This window comes from Hemicordylus capensis, chromosome 3, assembly GCF_027244095.1.
Source record: "Hemicordylus capensis ecotype Gifberg chromosome 3, rHemCap1.1.pri, whole genome shotgun sequence".
In the NCBI taxonomy this organism is placed as follows: Eukaryota; Metazoa; Chordata; class Lepidosauria; order Squamata; family Cordylidae; genus Hemicordylus; species Hemicordylus capensis.
In genome coordinates, this window is record NC_069659.1 from 89787526 (window position 1) to 89808688 (window position 21163).

The following is a 21163-nucleotide window of genomic DNA, read 5'->3' on the forward strand; positions in this document are numbered from 1 at the left end:
CCTAGCACAGATGGGGCAATTGCCTGCAGGGAGGCAAGGTTTTACAGCCTTCCTCCCCAAGCCCTTTCTAGCAGATCATGAGAAAGGGCTCTTATTCTCTGCTGCCCAAACGGCAGGACTAAATCTAACAGGCTTAAGTAACAGTTAGGGATGTGCACGGAACTGTCGGGGGTGGTTCATAAAAGGAAGTATCCGGCACATGTGCACCAGCGGGGCGGGGAGATACCCTCCCTCGCCCTTAAAGGTATGCCTCCCACCTTCGAACCACTGGAACAGCCGGTCGTTGAAACTGGTTCGGAGGCCCATAGAGGGCTTCTGAACTGGTTCTATGCACATCCCTAGTAATAGTATGAGGACAGAATTTGATTTAACATTCGGATAAATTTCTTAACATTAAGAGTGTGCGCACGCGCACACACACGAACGCACACATTCACTCACACCTCACGGCCACAGTATTGGCCCAGCAAACTGCTGCATGAAGAAGATCTTGTGCTTTGAGGGTTGGCCTCCAACTCAGGCAAGTGAGACAATCACGTAGGCAGGAGTATCATGCTTTGAGTCTGGGAAAGGCAGGAACCATGCCCAGTGCTTTTTGCACTGCTGATGAGGCTAAATTGCCAGGCTGGCAACAGGGTCCCAGGACAATTATTTATTTTTTTATTATTAACAACAGCAAAAACAACAACAACGACTCAATGTCTGGATAAAACAAACCAGTGAATAACACCTGTCTGACTGTGTAAACAAGAAATAATAATAATAATAATAATAATAATAACAACAACAACATTGTAATAATAATAACAGAGGAAAAATAAGAAAAGCAGAAGGAATAGAACTATAGAACTGCCCAATGGAAGCAACATCAAGAACCTGGAAGAGAAAGAACATTACAAATACTTGGGCATTCTCCAGGCTGATAACATTGCACACACTGAAGTTAAAAGAAAAATGGGAAGTGAATACATCAGGAGAGTTAGAAAAATCCTAAAGTCCAAACTCAATGGCGGGACCACCATACACGCCATAAACACCTGGGCTATACCTGTTATCAGATACACTGCAGGAATAATAGACTGGACCCAGGCAGAGCTAGAGGTGCTAGATCGTAAGACCAGGAAAATCATGACCATCAATCATGCTCTGCACCCCCGCAGTGATGTAGATAGGCTATACCTCCCTCACCGCTCTGGTGGAAGAGGAATGCTACAAGTCCATCAAACAGTAGAGGAGGAGAAAAGAGGCCTTGAAGAATATATCAAGGACAGTGAAGAAGATGCACTTAAAATGGCCAATAATGATAAACTATTAAACACCAATGAAACAAAGCAGGCCTACAAGAAAGAACAAGTCAAGAACCGAGCAGAAAAATGGAAAAAGAAGCCACTGCATGGTCAATATTTGCACAATATAAGAGGAAAATCAGACATCACCAAGACCTGGCAATGGCTTAAGAATGGCAACTTGAAGAAAGAAACAGAGGGTTTAATACTGGCTGCACAAGAATAGGCACTAAGAACAAATGCAATAAGAGCAAAAGTAGAAAAGTCAACAACAAACAGCAAGTGCCGCCTTTGTAAAGAAGCAGATGAAACAGTGGACCACCTAATCAGCTGTTGTAAAAAAATTGCACAGACTGACTACAAACAAAGGCATGACAAGGTAGCAGGGATGTGGTACACTGGAACATCTGCAAAAAATACAAGCTACCTGTAGCCAAAACTTGGTGGGACCATAACATTGAAAAAGTTGTCGGAAATGAAGATCCAAAAATATTATGGGACTTCCGACTACAAACAGACAAACATCTGCCACACAATACACCAGATATAACTGTAGTCGAGAAGAAAGAAAAAGAAGTTAAAATAATCGATATAGCAATACCAGGGGATAGCAGAATTGAAGAAAAAAATAGAAAAAATAACAAAACACAAAGATCTACAAATTGAAATTGAAAGCCTGTGACAGAAAAAGTCCAAAATAATCCCAGTGGTAATTGGCACCCTAGGTGCAATTCCAAAACAACTTGAAGAGCACCTCAATACCATAGGTGCCACAGAAATCACCATCAGCCAATTACAAAAAGCAACTTTACTGGGAACAGCCTATATTTTGCGACGATATCTATAATAACCAACAGTATTGATGATAAAATTCAGCCATCCCAGGTCCTTGGGAAAGACTCGATGTCTGGATAAAACAAACCAGTCAATAACACCTGTCTGACTGTGTGATCAAGAACTATTATTATTATTAATTCGATTTCTATACCGCCCTTTCAAAAATGGCTCAGGGCAGTTTACACAGAGAAATAATACATAAATAAGATGGCTCCCTGTCCCCAAAGGGCTCACAGTCTAAAAAGAAACACAAAACAGATACCAACAACAGTCACTGGAGGTAGTGTGCTGGGGATGGATAGGGCCAGTTACTCTCCCCCTGCTAAATAAAGAGAATTACCACGTTAAAAAGTGCCTCTTTGCCAAGTTAGCAATGGAGAGGTTCTGGTAGAACAAATGACTGCAGCTAATGCAATCAGAGCAACTCTTGGCCACTGGCTGAATGGGCATACCTAGAGTTCTGCTGCCATTAGGTTCCTACCAGATAGGTTTGAACCTTCCCTCCAGGGCAGTGCTCATGACTCTCAGAAACAGAGTTATTAGGATACAGAATGTACAAGGATAAGTTCTTAGCATACATGCCTTCCGGCCTTGGGATCCCCTGGAAGTTTCCCACTCAGAAAGCAACATGCTTTTGTCTTCTTGTTTGCTTTGTTCCAGAATTCCTACGTGACCCAAGCACCCAGACTCCAGTCTGATTTCAGACATGGGACTGCTGGTAAACACTCTGCCCAGTACTGCTCTGGAAAATCTCAGCTGAGCACTTGTCTTTGTGCTCACTCTGGCTCCTGCACATAGAAGAGCAGCTCCAGCTTGGACCTGGAGCCAGCCTGGTAGCCAGATGTTTTGGACCCTTAAATCAAGGTGGCAGACAAACAGCCTTGCAACTTCCTTGTCTTTGCAATAAGGGCTTTACTGTGGCATGGATGGAACTTTGCCACTCTCCCCACCCGAGGATCTAGCCCCTTGCCTCAACTACAGCAGATGAGGAAAGATATGTAAACCACTACCCTTTACTTTTCTCCCTCCCTCCTTATCACGGCCTTTTCACTTTCGTTTGTCCCAAAAGTACCTTGACTACATCAACCCCTACCTCCTACCTCCTTTCTCAGAACAGCCATCAATCTTGCTACTGCAACCAATACTCAATAGATGCTTATTGTGTTGCGTTCTTCTACCACCACTTATTTCTTTTGAAAAGCTGTTGTTTCAGCCTGTTTGCTCCCTGGAGCATTACATTGTCCCTGCAGTGAAGTGACACTATACGGTCTAGACCTGATCCATAATTATTCACACTTGCTGGTTTGAACCTAGCCAGTATGGACGTGCTCTGCATCTGCTAAGTGGATAGCTGCCTGCTTCCCCAGGTGCTCAGAGCAGGTTACAGAAGAGAAAGCACTGGATTCCACACTTGAAGAGAAATTCCTCCAGAAGTGATTTAGGTGTCCCAGTCATAGACATGCAGCTAGGGTGCTTGCCTGTATAGGGACGTGGGTCTGATCAAGCAGGATAACAGAACCAAGTCCCTCCCTAGGAGGGTTCTGGGCTTCTTCACTGGTGAACTTCAAGCAGGGCCTGGAGTCTGGACATCTGTTGGAGATGATCTAGCTTTCAGTTTCCTTCATCAAACGGGTCTGGGCTAGATGGCTTACAAGGCTCCATCGCTCCAACTGTATGATTCTATGTGGGATAAAGTTCCACCCCGTCAATTCACTTTAGTCTCTCCCTCCGCCGCCATGTTTTTTTAAAAACTGATTTCACCCAAGAGCCTGTCAGTCTAACTGAAGACTGCAAGTCCTCTGGGCAGGGATTACATCCACTCTATGTTTTGTATGTTGCCTAGCACTTTACAATCAATCAATCAATCAATCAATCAATCAATCTCAGCAATAAGAGTTAAGGTAAATCATTCATGCACTCAAAAGCATGGGTATTATAGGATAAGGTGCCGACCCTCACCATGTAAACAATAAAAAGTCTCACATGTTTTCACTTACAATTTAGGCTCTGTGCATCCACACTTGCCCTTGACCTTTCAACCCCTGCAGCATGGGGTGGTAGTGAATGTTTTGCATACAGAAGGCTTCAGGTTCAATCCCTGGGCTCTCCAGGTAGGGCTAGGCCACTGGCGAAGAGTCCTGTCTGAACCCATGGAGAGTTACTGCCAGTCAGCGTAAATAATACTGATCTACGGTCTGACTTGGTATAAGGCAACTTTGTATGTTCTTATGTTCAGCTTGACAACAACACGGATGCTTAGGACACTAGGGGGGCAGTGATCACCTAGCTAAACAGAGCCTCTTCGTTTCCTATATACATTCATTTAGATCAGACAGAATAGCAAATGTTAATAGTAACTGACTGTGTGTGCAAGGCAGATAAAATGGAAGATATGGTGAGATAGAAATACAGAAGGTATTGGAGGTACTGGAGGCAGACAGACATTGTGGCAAAATCCATAGCCTCAGCAAACCTTCCTTCAAAAGTTCTCCAAAGCAGGCAAGCTGGGGGTTGCACTCCAGCAAGAAGCGGCCTGTCAGAAATCTGGATCCTTGCCTTATGCCGTGCCAAATCTCTATGAAGCAGTGCCCAATAAAGTTGTGGCCTGTTCCGTTAACATTCTAGTGCAATTCTTTCTCCCCTCTGTGCTCTGGACCTTGCTGCAGGCACAAATACTAGTAGCAGTAGCAGAAGCAGCATTAGCAAGGATGTTTGGATGAGACGGAACTGGAACAGAGAGCTTTTAGATGATAGTTTTGTGATTCTTCAAACTTTTCCTGGTCTGATCTTGTACAAGGTTAAATGGACTAAAGCATATTTCATTAGTTGATGGGTATACTTAAAACAAATCAGCCACAGTCCAGAGGGATGTGAGCAGAACTGTGTATCAATGCACAAACCTTTCCAGAAATTGTGTGTACCAGTAGCGGCCAGTGCGGGTCCCACTGGAAGCAGAAGTGAAAGGCACCTTCAAGTGTAAATTAATAGGTGCTTAGCTCTGCTACTACCGCATGCCACCCAGCACCCCCTACAGAGGCAGATTGCCTTCACCACTCACCTAACCGCTGGTGGGGGATCGGCTCCACAGAGCCAGGTGAGTGCCAGAGGCGATCCTCTGCCGAGGGGGTGCTGGGTGGTGTGCTGCTGCCTGAAGCAGAGTTCATGTGCGGCAGTAGCAGAAGAAAGCAGCTATTAATTTACACTTGAAGGTACTTCTCCCCACCACCCCAGTTGGTGTGTACAGCTAAGCAGTCTGAAATGGGCTTCTGCCTGTGAAATAAATTCTGTGGATGCAGCTTGATTTTCTTCATCCAGAGATCTTTCACAGCTTCTGAAAAATAGCTGTTCTGTACATGGAAGGCTCTCTCTACATGCAAAATAGGTTGGATGGATAGATAGATAGGAGTTTATTACGGTCATAGACCAGCTAATCTTTACATTTAAAAAAATATTCGATTAAGCTTACATACAGTAACACAAAAGTTGGCCACATTAGCAGACATCCCAGGTTTAAAACTGGACAGCAGATACTCCAAGTAGAAATGATTGGTGGGGCCAGGACAATCCTTTAGCAAAGGTAAAATAAACTTAGAACGACTATCTCTATAAAATTCACAATAAAGAATTACATGGGCAGTAGTTCACCTGCACCACAGGGACAAAGGCACGCCGCATAAGGTACCTGCTTGTATTTTCCCTCCAAGACCGTGGTAGGAAGTACATTGAGGCAGGCCAGGGTCAATGCTCTCCTAAATTTAGATACTAGAATGTTATCTAGATAATCGGCAGGTTTAAGATCAAAACCTTAAGGGCCTATATATAGCCCTCTTGTCACATGTGCAGATTCTTCTTGCAGCTCTATATCTAGAGCTCGTTGTTTGATAAATTGAATAGCCTGATCGGATCCCTGCCCTATAAGTTCTTCCTGGGATGTACCAAGATGATGCCACTTCGTTTTTAGTGCTGTTTTCCATTTGGATGCAAAACTATCAACTAATACTAGAGGGGCAGAGCCAATAGGAAAAAATACCAGGTTCAACCAAAATTTGATTATACACAACCAGATTTTCAGCTTTAACGTCGTGACCCCAGCCTCTCTTCGGAGAGCAGCATTAGTAACACCACAGGGAGCTTGGAGAATAGCCCTTAGAAACTGTGTCTGGATTACTTCCAAAAGAGCATTGATAAAGTTGCCATAAGGGCCAAGCTGTGCACCGTAAAGAATCTGAGGGTATACCTTAGCTATAACGACTTTGATGTCCGCTGGGACAAAAAGGGCACCCCTTGAGAAATGAAAAGGCTTAATGGCATTCGACGACTGCTGCGCACTATGAGAAACAGTATTAAGGTGGGCTTTACGACCCCCACTAGAGTGGAAGGCGCAAAATAGGATCTATGGATTGTAACCCTTGCTACCAGTTCTTGTGAGATTTGTGGCCAGAAATATAACAAATCCATTTCATTTCTAAACCACCTTCTAAACAGTCACTAACCAAGCTGTTGTATAGTCAGGCGGCACCCTACAGATGAAAAGATCCTCTATTCCTTTGCTCATGGCTTGAGTCATCAAAACTTTGTTTAACAAATGGGGTGGTAGAAGGAAAAGTGGATTTTCCCTAGCCTGAATGTTTACCCTTGTGACATGAACCAAAATAACCTTTTCTGATTAAAAAGGCTATTTTCGCCCTTTGAAATAAACATCTTTGCATTTAGGGACTTGAGTGGCTCAGAATTTCCTCCTTAACTTACTTAACAGTCTCTGCATTGTATTAACACTTTGTTACATACATGTGGGACTCCACTTCATTGCGAACTCTTATGTCCTTCATAATTCTGCTTAGTCTTATACATGTTATGCTATTTGCTTCCTTTTTCTTTGCAGCTGCAAAGAGATATAGTAAGCTACTGTATAGTGTTTTGAAAGCAGAGTGTCTGAGAAATTTCCAAAGTGCACACAGGCAGGTTATTATTTGCCTTATTTTTTTTGGCTTCTTGTGAACAGCACAGAATGAGTCAAACAGTATTAACTTTCAACAGTCAAGCAGTGTGGTCAACCAAAACTGTCAATGGCTAGATTGAAAAGATAGGTTCAGAAGGTAACGAAGACCAGGCCAGAATGCCACATGTGGGTGGGAATAGTAGGCAAAAATCAAGCTATTATACTTTTAGATTAAGCTGGCATTTGCATATGTGTGGGTTTTTTTTTTTTTACTTTATCAATGCTAAAATATCATTTTACAGTTTATGACCAGTTGTCACAAAGGCCTGGTGAGTTGAGTCACTCTGAGCTCAATTCAAACTGCTGGTGATGATCTATAATGCTCTAAGCACCCAGGGCTTAGCATAACTGAGAAGACAACTCTGCCCCATTGTCTCCCCACAAGTGTTAGGATAGACTAGGAATGTTTATGTGCCATATCAGTATGCAGAAAGGTGTTTTTGGTGGCTATACCCAAATCTATTTCTCCATGTCAGAATCATCAGGAGAGGGCATAACTTCCCTAAATGCCTGTCTGGAGGCAGTGATGGCTGGAAGAGGGATAACAAACCAAGACTGAATCCAGACAAGATAGAGGTACTCATTGTGTAGGTTCGAAACTCAGGAGATGAATTTGATCTGCCTGTTCTGGAAGGGATCACACTTCCCCAGAAGGAACAGGTATGCAGTCTTAGGGTACTTCTGGATCCTAGCCTCCCCCTGGTGTCCCAGGTCGAGGCAGTGGCCAGAGGTGCTTTTTCTCAGCTTTGGCTGATACACCAGCTGTGTCTGTTTCTTGAGAGAAATGACCTCAGAACAGTGGTACATATGCTGGTAAGCTTCAGACTAGATTACTGTAATGCTCTCTATGTGGGGCTGCCTTTGCAGGTAGTATGGAAACTACAGCTGGTCCAGAATGTGGCATCCAGGTTGATCTCTGGATCATCTCGGAGATACCATATTACTCCTGTATTGAAAGAGCTATACCGGTTGCCTTAAGTTTCCAGGCAAAATACAAAGTGTTGGTTATAACCTATAAAGCCCTAAACAGCTTGAGCCCTGGGTATTTAAGAGAACGTCTTCTTCGTCATGAACTCCACTGCCCATTGAGATCATCAGGAGAGGTCCGTCTGTAGTTGCCACCAGTTCATCTGGAGGCTACTCGGGGATGGGCCTTCTCCACTGCTGCCGTTAAGTTTTGGAACGTGCTCCCTGCTGAAATAAGAGCCGCCTCATCTCTGACAATTTTTAAAAAATCTTTAAAGACGCATCTTTTCACCCAGGCTTTCAATTAAATGCTGTTTTAATAGTTTTAACATTGTTTTAAAACATTGTTTTAAACTTTTAAATTGTTGTAATGTTTTGACTTTTTCTATTTCATTTATTTTAACTAATGTTTTAATCCCCCCCCCCCCCGTTATTTATTTTGTTTTGTTGTAAACCGCCCAGAGACAAGAGTTTGGGGCAGTATAAAAATATGATAGATAGATAGATAGATAGATAGATAGATAGATAGATAGATAGATAGATAAATATTCCTGAATCTGAAATTTTATTTTTATGGAGATTCCTCAAAGCCCAAATCTGCATACCTTCCAGAAGAAATGTAAAATGTTTTTATTCTGGTGATCAGAAGTAGGATAAAATAATTGGTATGCTATTTCCCTGAGCTCTTAGGATTTGATCAGCTGATTTAGCAACAGGTACATGGATTAGAGCAGGCATCCCCAAACTGCGACCCTCCAGATGTTGTTGAACTACAACTCCCAGCATCCCTAGACACAATTTTCTGTGGCTGGGTATGCTGGAAGTTGTAGTTCAGCATCATCTGGAGGGCCGTAGTTTGGGGATGCCTGGATTAGAGAGAGAAAGATAACCAGATGCATAGTACAGAGCACATAGTAAGAACACTAGCCCTTTAAGTAGGACTCTTCGTGTGACAACCTGGCTCTCATTTTCTCACATTCAGCAACATAGGTAGTTCCACAATCAGCAAGTTGGTGCCCCACAGCAGCGGAGCGGGACTTCTTTATCCTATTGAACTAGGATATTTTCACACAAGGCATTCTCATACACAAGAGATAAATAAAGTGGTTCTTTAGTCAGCTTACACGCAAACGTAAAACCTATGTTGGCAAAAACATTCATTTGATCCACGAAGACAAATGTCTCAGCGTTCTCTTCTATATTCACAACAATCAGATGTTCACATTGTAGGGGAAGAATGGCAATTCATTCCCCAAGCAGCAAAGCAAAACTAGTTTGGTGAGCAGAGGCACTCTGACTCCCGGACCTTGGGGGCCACCCCACGCGCCACGCCTGCCCCGCCAAACCTCCATTTTTTGGTGTGTTTTTTAATCATTACTGCAGCCAAGGGGTGGCTGCAGGGGAGAATGAAGCAGTCCTTCTCCCCTCTCCCCCGCTGGGAGTGGGGGACGGAGCGATGCTGGGCCTATCCATTTGGTCCAGCATCTTCTTCCAACTGCTGGGCGTGCCTGTGCAGTTGAGATTGCTGCAAGCCTGTCACAGGCCTGCAACAATCTCTCAACTGTGCATGCACGCCTCACAGTTCGAAGAAGATGCTGGCCCGGAGGGGCCAAGCATCGCTCTGGTCCCCGCCCCCACCGGGGGAGGGGGGAGAGGGGAGAAGGACTGCTCTGCTACCACCACCACCCCTGCAGCCACAGTAATGATTTAAAAAACAAAACAAAAAAATGGAGGTTTGGCGACAGCCCCCCCCCCAGGAGGTTGGGGGGGGCCCTCACAGCTGGGCGGTGGCCTTGCAGCTGGGCGGTGGCCTTGTGGCTGGGCGGTCCAGGTGCCCAAATTACCTATGTGCACCCCTGTTGGTTAGAAAGCAGCAAAGCACGAGGTCTTGAGACAGTTCTTTAGTATTGGAGAACTACAAGGATTTATTTAAAGAAAAGATTACAAACAAATGTGAAAAATCCTGCAGCTTAATTTCAGCTGTAGCTCATGGCTGAAGAAAAAGACCAAAATAAACAGCCATCTCTGGAGAGACAAAATGGAGACTTAACACTGGAAGAACAAAGAAGGGAGGAGTCCAGCACTTTTATCTATGACCCGAAAATCCCCCAGTGGTCACTATGAGACATTGCAGCTGAGAGCTGATGATGCCAGGGTCCTAGCTCCAACACACATAAATAGCGTAATGAAAATGAAATGTAATCCTCACATTTAAGAACACTGTCAGAATATGAGAAACCACCAGACAAGGTCTCAGTTCTATTTGTAAACATATAAGGAGATGTGCTCAGGGGAGTCTGCTTCCACGCACCCATCTCTTGTTGGATTAGGAGCCACAAGCATAGCTTGCTGGTTTATCTGAATGTGATGTCAGACATTTACACAGCATCATTTTCCACTGGATGAGCATCTGATGGTGCATTAATGTTCACAATCTAATACAACTAGTTAACGTACAACTGGAACAGGATTGTGTGCTGCCACTGGTGAGGAGAGATTCATTAGGAAAATTCTCTGCACTAAGATTATTTAAAGCAAATAATGTATTAATGTATTATTAATGTATTCCTCATATTAAAATAAATTATGCAAATGAATGAAATCTGAGTAAGCCTGCAGATTTCACCTGTTCTCCTTTTGTTAGGAGAACTCATGGTATTTATTTTATTTATTTATTTGATAGATAGATATATATGGCCCTTCCAAAAATGGCTAAGGGCGAGGTTTTTAATAGTTTAAAATAGTTACTCTTAGGGTCTTTTGTTTGTTTGTTTGCTTGCAAAAGGCAGCACAGTGCGAGGGAAGTTCTGAGTAAGTGCTATGTATGAAGTGACTGGGAGCCAAAAAGCTATGGAGCAACAAGAACTCCAGCCCTTAAATAGAGTGGCCTTTTATAGATGTTGCCTCTGTGTTCTCAAACATAGCTCAACTACAACCAGGGCTAGAAAGCTGCTTTAAAAGGACAAAAAAGAAACAAGAAAAAGAAGCAGGGACCCTTAGAATTTTGCATCAGTTATACCAGGCTTCCTCAAACTGCGGCCCTGCAGATGTTGCTGAACTACAACTCCCAGCATACCCAGCCACATAAAATTGTGTCTAGGGATGCTGGGAGTTGTAGTTCAGCAACATCTGGAGGGCCGCAGTTTTGGGAAGCCTGAGTTATACAGTCTGCCAGATTCCACAGGACATTGTAAATAAGTGGAGACATGACAAAGTATCAGCCCTGGTTAAAGTTCACATCAGCAGGGGCGTAACTATAATAGGGCAAGGGAAGACAACTGTCTGGGGGCCCACTGCCTTGCGGGGCCTCCCAGAGGCAAGTCACATGGCTGATTTCCCCAGTCGCACACCCGCTTGGGCTTCCTTCAGTTGTATTCATCCTCCGAAATTGATGTGAGTGTTAACACCTGGAGCTACCAGAACAGCATGTCTTTCTCTAGTACCATTAAATGACTTGCATCATCCACAATTTACAAAACCTTTTTAAAAATAATCTAGGATGATGTTCTATTGTGGCACATAGGAGATATATATATACATACATACACACACACACACACTTTTTGCTACCACTATTCAGCCTCATTTAAGATTTCTTTACTTCATGAGCTGAACTTCAGTGAGGGGGGGGGCATTTTAAAATCTTGTCTCTGGGCCCACTCCAACCTTGCTATACGTCGTTGCATATCGGATTTTTGCCATTGCCTGGAGGCAACAAATTAGTGCTCAGATCCACATTAGTCTACACTTAAGTGTGGAAAAATCCCAGGGAAGGCACTATTTGCCTAGGGAAAACCTCAAAGTATCATGTTACCTCATTTTGTGGGTCCTGTACTGTAAGCTACACCAAAGCAGCAAACTGACCATGTGGGGAAGCTCCTGTCTGAGGAAAGCATATGTACTATTATAACATATTTCCAGTTCTATAGAAATACATGTTTCCTCCATACATATGTACAGGAAACAGGTAGTCTCATCTATTCAGCAGGTTCCTTCCTTTCCTTTCCCAAAGTGCAATGGATCCACCAAACACATGAGCAACTTGAGCATGGGAGAAATTTCCATTGTCATGCCAAATGGGCAAAGTGCAAGCACATGATTCAGGAAGGAAAACCTCTCTTCTTGGAATCGTTTCACTCTGCATTAGGAAAGCACCAGCCTTTCATAATCATCTGCAGAAAGATTAAACTGACAAGTGCAAATTGGTGCAAAAGCCGAATATAATGTGGCAAAAATATGCTCCTTCATATAGGAATTCAAATTTCATAGAGTGTCTTTGTTCTCAGTGCTTGCTTTGCTAGGAGCCAGTGAGTAAACAGCCTGACAAATGCAGAGGGGTGAGGACAAGACCTAGAGACAAAGAAACTCTGTGGCAGCAAAATGGGTGGGGTAGGGGAGATGAAGACAAGAAAAGGTGTAAGATTATGAAACTTGGATTATATACTAGTGCCATGCTCTCTTCCTCCTTAACCAATATTTAGAAAGGAAAGAGCCTTTCTTTAACCTGTCTCCACCCCATGAATGGAGTGGCAAAGAATAAACTATTTCAGATCTTCAGGACCAAGATCAAATAGTTTATTATCCTTGTGCATAGATAGCACAAAAGCAAGGGCTGATTGTGGGTGGATCACATGCAAGCTGGAAAATTAAAGTATTCTTCTTAGTAATATTTCTAAATGTCACAAGAAAGAAAGAGTGTCTATGCAGCCGATTGGCCAGTTTGTTTTCCTTCCAGCCACCCTCAGCCATTTCTGCTGTATTCTGCACTTTGGAAAACTGATCAGATGTATGTATGTACAGAGCGAGCGAGCGAGCGAGAGAGAGAGAGAGGGAGAGGGAGAGAGAGAGGGAGAGGGAGAGAAAACAATCGGGTTTTTTTAAAAAAAGAGTTGGGCCATTTGTATAATGCCACTCTTCAGAGAGCAACACAATGCCCCAATGTGTATGACTCAATAATTTTCAATAGCAAAAAACTGGGAAGATGGAGACAGGGGTGCAGCTAGGTGATTTTAGAACCTGTAACTCATGGCCTTATGGGGGCCCCCTTACTCCCTGGTAATTTCAACCCATTGGTTCTAGTCCTGCCCTCAGGAGCAACAGAAAACAAGTCTATTCCTTATTCTGTGGGGACATACACATGCTGATGGCTTCCTAAACTTACCCCAAATTCTTGTTGCATCATGCCAATGAATTCAAAAATTAAAACCACATTGCATGACCTTTGCTTTACAGATCTCACACAAACCTTCTGGATCACAAACCAACTTGAACATAGTGCATTTGTGTAAAAAATGTTCTTTGTTTTGAGGATATTAACAGTTCTACTTCCACTAGGTATGAAGTTTGCTATGGCTGCCTTTGGTTGTAACGTGGAACCATGGGTCCAATGGACCTGTGGTTTTGCGCCCCCTCCCCTGCTCTCCTGTCCACATTCAGACGAAATGGAGAGCTACCTCTCTGCAGTCTCTGCAGCCTTGCTGACTGGAGAGAAGAGGGGGAACTGGCTGGGCGAATGAAGGCAGTTTGGATACCTTATATTTTATATATTTAAACATTTGCAGTCTGCCTTCCCTGTGATTTCTACCATAACTTTCCACTGAAGTTATATGCATACCTATGTGTGTGTGTGTGGGGGGGGGGGACGGGACTCCACTAACATAGAGCCCCTGGTGGCGCAGTGGTAAAACTGCCACCCTGTAACCAGAAGGTTACAAGTTCGATCCTGACCAGGGGCTCAAGGTTGACTCAGCCTTCCATCCTTCCGAGGTCGGTAAAATGAGTACCCAGAATGTTGGGGGCAATATGCTAAATCATTGTAAACCGCTTAGAGAGCTCTGGCTATAAAGCGGTATACAAATGTAAGTGCTATTGCTATTGCTAAGTGCTATACACACACTTTACTTCCAATAAAATATCGCTAACTACGATCACATCATTTGATAGGAAACCTTTTGGAATGCTGATCTATCCTGTTGCTCTGTGTTTTGCTACCTCCTGTTCTTGGGAGAGCACTGTCCACACATTTTTAAAAAGCTGGTGTAGTGATTAAGCCTCTCCTCCCAGCCGAACAGATAATCAGGGCTGTCAGTTTAGATCACCTGTTGGTGATGGGGATGGATTCAGGTAGGCTACTACTTTCTCCCATAGCCCTACAGCACTAATGAGCAGTTCAGCATATCGTGCAAGAACCCACAGATGCTGAAGGTGGGATTCTGAATCATTCCTCACAGCAATATTTTGCACTCCCAGTGAGGAGATCTGCAAGTGGAAACTAATTCATGGCTCAGTTCGCATGAACAAATGTTAACAGCACATAGCAAATAAGTATAGAATTGTGGTTACTGAAATAAAATCACAAGAGAAACACTTCAACAAGAAATTAAAAGAAGGAAAGTACATTTTTGTTACCTGAGAGATACAGTAACTGAAATAGCCTTCGGGGAAATAGCTAATTTTGGAAACCTTGTATGTCTACCACATTTCTTGATCTAAGTAATGATTTTCCTCAAAGTATTAGTTAGCTCATCGAAGAGCAACTGAATTGTGCATCATACACTTACAGCAATGGAAAATAACCTTTACTTCATTCTGGCAATCTCTCCAAAATGGAAAATAAAGGTATCTTAACTGAAATTTACATGATGAAAACCAGAAAAAGCATCTTATTAAGACACTCTGTCTTTAGATATGTTTAACTGAGAAAAAGATAGGCTATCAATAGATGACTGTTAGTAATTTTCTGTGCCACTTCACTTACCATCCCAAAAGGATACATTCAAACTCAATCACGCTATAAAAAATATGAAGTTGCAGTTTTGGGGTAGGAGGAAATCATAGATATTGAGGTTGTGCACAACATCAATCACGCTATAAAAAATATGAAGTTGCAGTTTTGGGGTAGGAGGAAATCATAGATATTGAGGTTGTGCACAACATCATGAGAGGGGTGCGGAGGGGAAGGCAGGGATGAACCTACCTTCCCTACAGATGATCGGTACTCTCCTCTTCGGCACGCAACCACACACCCACATAAACTATGCTACTCCGAGCAATGCAGATCTCCGGAGGCTGGGAAATGTGTCCTAACCTCCAGGAATCCCAAAATGCGCCGTGTGAGAAGTGCTGTGCATTGAGGGAGTCAGCCCTCAAGCCCGATGTTCTAGGCACCCAGGTCTGTGCCTGCTCAGTCTACATGCAGCCCAAGTATTCACATGATAGGGATGTGCACAGAACCGCGGCAGGGCGGTTTGAAGGCGGCGGGGGGTGGGGGTGGGAGACGGTGCGCTTACCCCTCCCACTGCTTTCCCCCCACCGGCACAAGCCTTTGGGGCAGCAGTGTACCTCCAGAAATGGCCAGAAGTACCGAGTGCACGTGTGTACATTGTGTATGCGTGCATGCACATCAGAGGGCGCGCACACGATGTGTGCATACGCACCCGGTACTTCCGGCCACTTCTGGCTGAGGAGGGGGAGGGAGTGGCAGGGAGGTACGCTGCCACCCTGAAGGCTTTTACCGGCAATGAGCGCCGGTGGGAGGAAAGTGGTGGGAGGGGTAAGTGCACCCTCCCCTGCCCTTAAAGTGGCACCCCCCTGGCCTCGAACTTTGAACTCCTCCCTGGTGTTTGAACCTGTTCGGAGACCCATAAAAGGGCCTCCAAACAGGTTCGTGCACATCCCTATCACATGACTCCAGACTTGGGGTTGAGGGTGTGCTTGTGCCCTCTAAACCTGGTTAAAGGCCAGGGTAAAAAGGCGGGCTCATGGGGGCGGAAGCGCTCCACATGAGCAGCCCAACCCAGCCTGGGCTGCCCTAGCCTGGGTTGGGCTGCTTGTGTGAATAGCTTCATTTCCTTTAGGAAGATTTATGTAGGATGACAGTTTTACTACCAAACCTCTGATGGACAGGAAGAGAGCTCAGCTAATCTGCTAGTGAAAGATGGCATATTTGTTGGTCACTCCACCATGTTTTAGAGACAGTCTCTCCCAATTGTTCTATAGCTGGTATAGCATTTGTGGAAGGAACCTTTACAACCAGCCAGAAAACATGTATGCACATGCATGTGTTTATATTCCTTCCCTTATTACAGGGGTTCCAACCTGTGGTATTCCAGAGGTTGCTGAACTACAACTCCCATCTTCCACAATAAATTATGGCTGGGAATAATGAGAGTTGTAGTTCAACAACATCTGGAGCATTTCCAGCCTGCCAGCTTTCATGCAGGAGGAAGTCATCTAACATGGGACAACTTAGGACAAGAGTAGTAGTCAAACTGGAAATAAACATAAATAAATGTTTTCAGGCATAATTTGGAGTAAAGCTGGGGTTGTTCATATTCCTATATCTTATAAAGTTTGGCTACGGTTCCTTAGGTAGTTTCCAAGCCAGAATTTTTCATACAGCATTCTCTCCCTGCCATCCTTCTGGCCCACTTTTGGCCAATGGAGTTGCAGAGGAGGCAGGTACCTCACCTCTGCTTTCCTATTCAAGTGCACTGGTAGGACATATTGGAGCAGATATAATCGCATGTGTGGTGGAGATTGTACATTCTTTTAAACATTGCTATTTAAAATAAAATTCATATTGGTCCAGTCATTGCACTAATTTGATACAGGGTCACACACAGAATGCTGGGTTAAAAAAATACACCCATGTGTCCCTACACATGTAGCAAATATGATTCAAATCAGTTCAGCTGTAGGGACACATAAGGTCACTTCAGTGGCATAGTTTGTGATGATGATTCATCACATTCCGCCTGATTCAAGCTGGTAGATGCGTATGTGTTTGAGGTACAAGTGGGCTAACTTGTGGACTGCCTAACCAATTTGAACCGAATTTGCTACAGCTGTAGGGACACATAGGGATGCCTCAATGGCATAGTTTGTACTGATGTCATCTACTCCATTTAAAAATGATGGACACGTGAGTGTTTAAGGCTGAAGTGGGCTAACTTGTGAGGATGGTAATTATCAATTAAGATTATTAGCGGCTAAAAGAAAAAAATGAAATACCCCGATTCAAGATGGCAGATGTGTGAACGTTTGAGGCACAAATGGGCAAACGTATGCACCATCTAACCAATTAGAACCAAATTTGATACAGTTGTAGTGAGTGACACACAGGGACAGCTCAATGGCGTGGTCTGTGATGACATCTGAATATTTGAGGTTCCCACTTGCACCTCAAATGCTCAATGGAAAGTAAGAAAACATAAGCAGGGAAGAGATGACCATGGAGCCTTGAAACCAGGATCACTTAAAATTAAAGCAAAAATAGACATGAAAAGAAGTTGACTCCAGGGCATAGGAAACAAGTCTGCCTAGGGTGCTATTGCAAGTCTGCCTAGGGTGTCCGCAGACACTTGGCAAAGCCTCACCTCCAGCTCATCTTGATCCATGGGGTCTCTCCACACATCAGAATCATACTCCACAGAATGAAAACGTTTTAGAAAGTGCAACCATTTCTGGATGCAGATACTCTGAGTTAAGCGCAATTTGTAAAGATAAAACCTGAATGATTCCACTTGCTATTTGAATAGTACTTGCTGTCTCAGTACTGAGTTTGGGCTAAATCCCACCCACATATGAACACACCCTAAGCCTTAGTGTGCAAGAGTGCTGTAAAAGCCCCATGCGGAAAAGCTCCTGGAGTACCACAGGTTGGGAACCCCTGCCTTATTAGAAGCCAGAACCACTCCTGGAAGTCCCTTGTCTTTTTTAGATCCTATTTCGATATTAAAATTACTCCTTTGGATTTCCCAGATTTGAAGCTTGAAAGAGCTATGGCAAAAGGAATGTGTGTGCACATGTAAGTCACAGATTGTTTCCACACAACCTAAAAGCAAGGTCTTTCTTTTTTTTGTAAGTGCTTTTTGTAAGTGCTATACTAGAGCTAGCCCTGATTCATCACTCATTGAGTTAACATCTGGCCTCTCACAATGGATACCCTCCTTCAAACAGCACAATAAGCAAGCATGGCAGTAGAGGCAGCTTGCTGCAGACTGGCTCCTCTCGATGGGGAAGGGGTGTTGCCATCTTTTGCCCTTCAACAGAGGAACTCTTGAGCATGTCATGAACCTGCAGAGCTACCTGCATGAGACAAAGGATCACTCATCCATCCTTCTCCCAGTAACTGTATCTCTGAATGTTACAATTGCTCAGTCTCTACCTGTTGCTATTTGGAGCTAAGGAAGAGTTTGCAGCAGCAAGGGTGGGATTTGCCACCAAAGGCTACATGTCTGCATTCTAGCACTGAAAAAGGCAGGAGATGATTTATTTATTTTTAAATTTTTTTAAGGGAAACATCTGAGAGGGCAAGGTAGACACATTGCTCTTCTCTACTGAAAAAAAATTAGCTGTTCATGATACATCTACAACACAAATTGAACTGCACACATTATGGAACAAAAGCACTATCGTGGGGTGATAGCATTTTCTAAATAACTCGCTATTGCAGGTTTTTGCTCAGACAAAAACAATTGTGTCACAACAGAAGTGTTAGTTTAAAAAATATGGATCACAGATAATATTGTAACAATAACTGTGCATTTAAAATGCGAATATGCCTTCTTTGGGAAACCTCCTCCATTCCTGAGGAGGAAGGCATAGTTGAGAACCTGGTCTGTGCTTTCGGCTATGGAGAACAAACATAAATATACCCCTAACAATAAGTATATAAATATATAAAATGTTTCCCTAGTTTCATTCAGCATTTGCACAATTCCAATAGTGTTGGTAACTTCAAGATTTCACACTGAGATATTTATGCAAAGAATCTGTTCAAAACTCAGCAATCCTAATTTGCAATGATCTCCCTTCCAAGAATATTTATTTATTTGTTCTCTCCATTTAGACTTCTCTGCAGCTGAGCTGGATTTGAGGTTTCCCCCTTTCCTCCAAACACTGTGCTGATGCAAAGTTTCTGGATTCATCCCTGGTGATACCATTTATTATTTACTAATTATTGTTTGAAATGGGGAGGGGGGGGGATGGCAAGGATGACTGTTAACATTCTGTGCCTGAGTAGAATAAATTCCATCTGTCTGCTTAAAGTGCTGCATTCAACAATTACTGTTTTCTTGAGTTGGAAACTAGCATGAGATACAATAAACTGCATACAAGAGCAACTGGTTGTTGTCTTTCTGACTCCTTCTCCCCCTTATACTTCTGTTCTGTCTGCCGGCTTTTGCGGGGAGGCAGGAGGGAAGAGATGGCTGAACAGGGCTATTTTGTTTCTAAAATTAAAATTGTTATGAATAGCTGAAAACCAAAGTGAGCAGGAAGTGCTAAATAATATGCATGGTGTTCATTCTTTTTAATCCCTCGTCCCTTGTCAACTTTTGCATATACTGTATTGTTCATTGTCTTCATGAAGCGGCATTTCCCCCCAACCAAAATTCTATATAAATTAAGTACTGTTTAGTTTCATAAAGGCAATCAAAATACAATTTGGTCTTATCGAACAGAATGAAACATTTCACATTCATTTCAGTGACTGAGATTAGCATTAATGTAATACTGAACTTACTTCTTGGCTCTCGAGGACCATCCACTGTGATCTTGATAGCTCTGTGGTATGTGGCTACTTGTGGAGGATTTGTGAAGACTGTGATGGTCAAAGTGAAGCTCTTCCCTGAAACAGAAAAGAACATTTATTCTTCTGTTCATTTCTATTAAAGCTCTGAAATAATGGTAAAACTATTTGTGGAGACAGTGAACATTTACAGCTTCATGTCACTGACGTGAAAGCTTAAACAAACATTCAAATTAACAGATGGCTAGTCAGAAGTTCAGATAAAGAGGAGTGTTACTTACTAGGGGTGTGCAGGACTCCATTTATTTTTATTTTGCACTAGTTTGGGACCATCTCATTTATTCTGGGACCAGTTCATAGGGTCCTGATTCATTTTACTAGCCCCATTCATTTGCTCTCCAAAGAATTCTTACTTTTAATCACTTATTTATGCTGGTGGCAGCAGGAGCTCCAAAGCACAGTCATCTTCTGGGAATAGCCATGTTTTACCCAAGTGCCCCAGGACAAAAGCAGCATCCTGGAACAGTGCAGGTTTAAAAAAAGAAATGGCTGCCACCATGAAAAAGTGCTGCATCTTGGGGCATATGGGTTAAAATCTGGGAGCTCCTACTCCATTTGACATTGGACAAAAAGAGTGGCGAACAAGCAGTTAAAAGTCAACTTTTTAAAACATTATGCAATAAGTGAATAGAGTCCTAGTGGCTACCTTGCCTGGAATCTCCAGAACCTATTTTCTTGTTTTATGTGATGAAATATAGTAATACAATTAACCTTTTGCAGTTAATAGCAGTGACTTATATTCTTTGCAGTTCTTGCTCTATCATTGCAGGAAGCCAGAACACTAGCTGCATTACACCACAGCCTTGCACATGGGGAGAGGACCGAGATATTATGGGTATTACCAGTTCCAGAAATATTAACAAGATATGTGCAAAAATATTATCTACTTTTAAAAGTAAATCTAAACATTCTTCCAAAAGAAGGCTATACAAGAGAACAGACTCATTGTTTCTGCCACCATATTTGCTTTGAACTTTTTGCTCTGGTGAGAGGTTCCCATTATCAGCAATGAGAGAAGAGAAACACCCCATTTAAAAAATAAACATGCACACACTCACACACTACTGATTTCAAGACACTGATTATGCTTATTTGCAATTGTAATACAATATAATAGGGATGTGCAAATTGATTTAAATTTGAAACAGTTTGACTTGAATCTGAGTGATTTCATACTGAATCACCCCTTAAAAGGGCAATTTGATTTCAAATCAAATTTTCAAAATTCGATTTGAATTTTATTTGACAGCTGTTTGGCATCTTTTAAAAATCATTCAGGCCCCCTGATTGGTTAAAGAAAGTGCCAAAACAGGGTCAAATTGATCTGAATTTAATTAAAATTCAAATCAAATTTTTGAACCAGATTTGAATTTGATTCAAATTTGAAATGAATTTTCAGATTTCAATTCAATTTTGAAATGAATTAAAAATTTGTTTCATACACATCTCTACAATATAATGTTATGACAGAATAACAGTGTA

General features: G+C 42.8%; 1 protein-coding gene across 5 annotated transcripts in view; it reads right to left on the reverse strand.

The window, feature by feature from the left end:
• RUNX1 (RUNX family transcription factor 1) overlaps positions 1–21163 on the reverse strand; it is a 284318-nt gene that overhangs the window by 70542 nt on the left and 192613 nt on the right. For all 5 annotated transcript variants that reach the window (XM_053310339.1, XM_053310342.1, XM_053310338.1 and 2 more), the window contains one exon: positions 19616–19720. In XM_053310339.1, coding sequence (XP_053166314.1) covers positions 19616–19720 — 105 coding nt within the window. The remainder of the gene's footprint in view (positions 1–19615; positions 19721–21163) is intronic.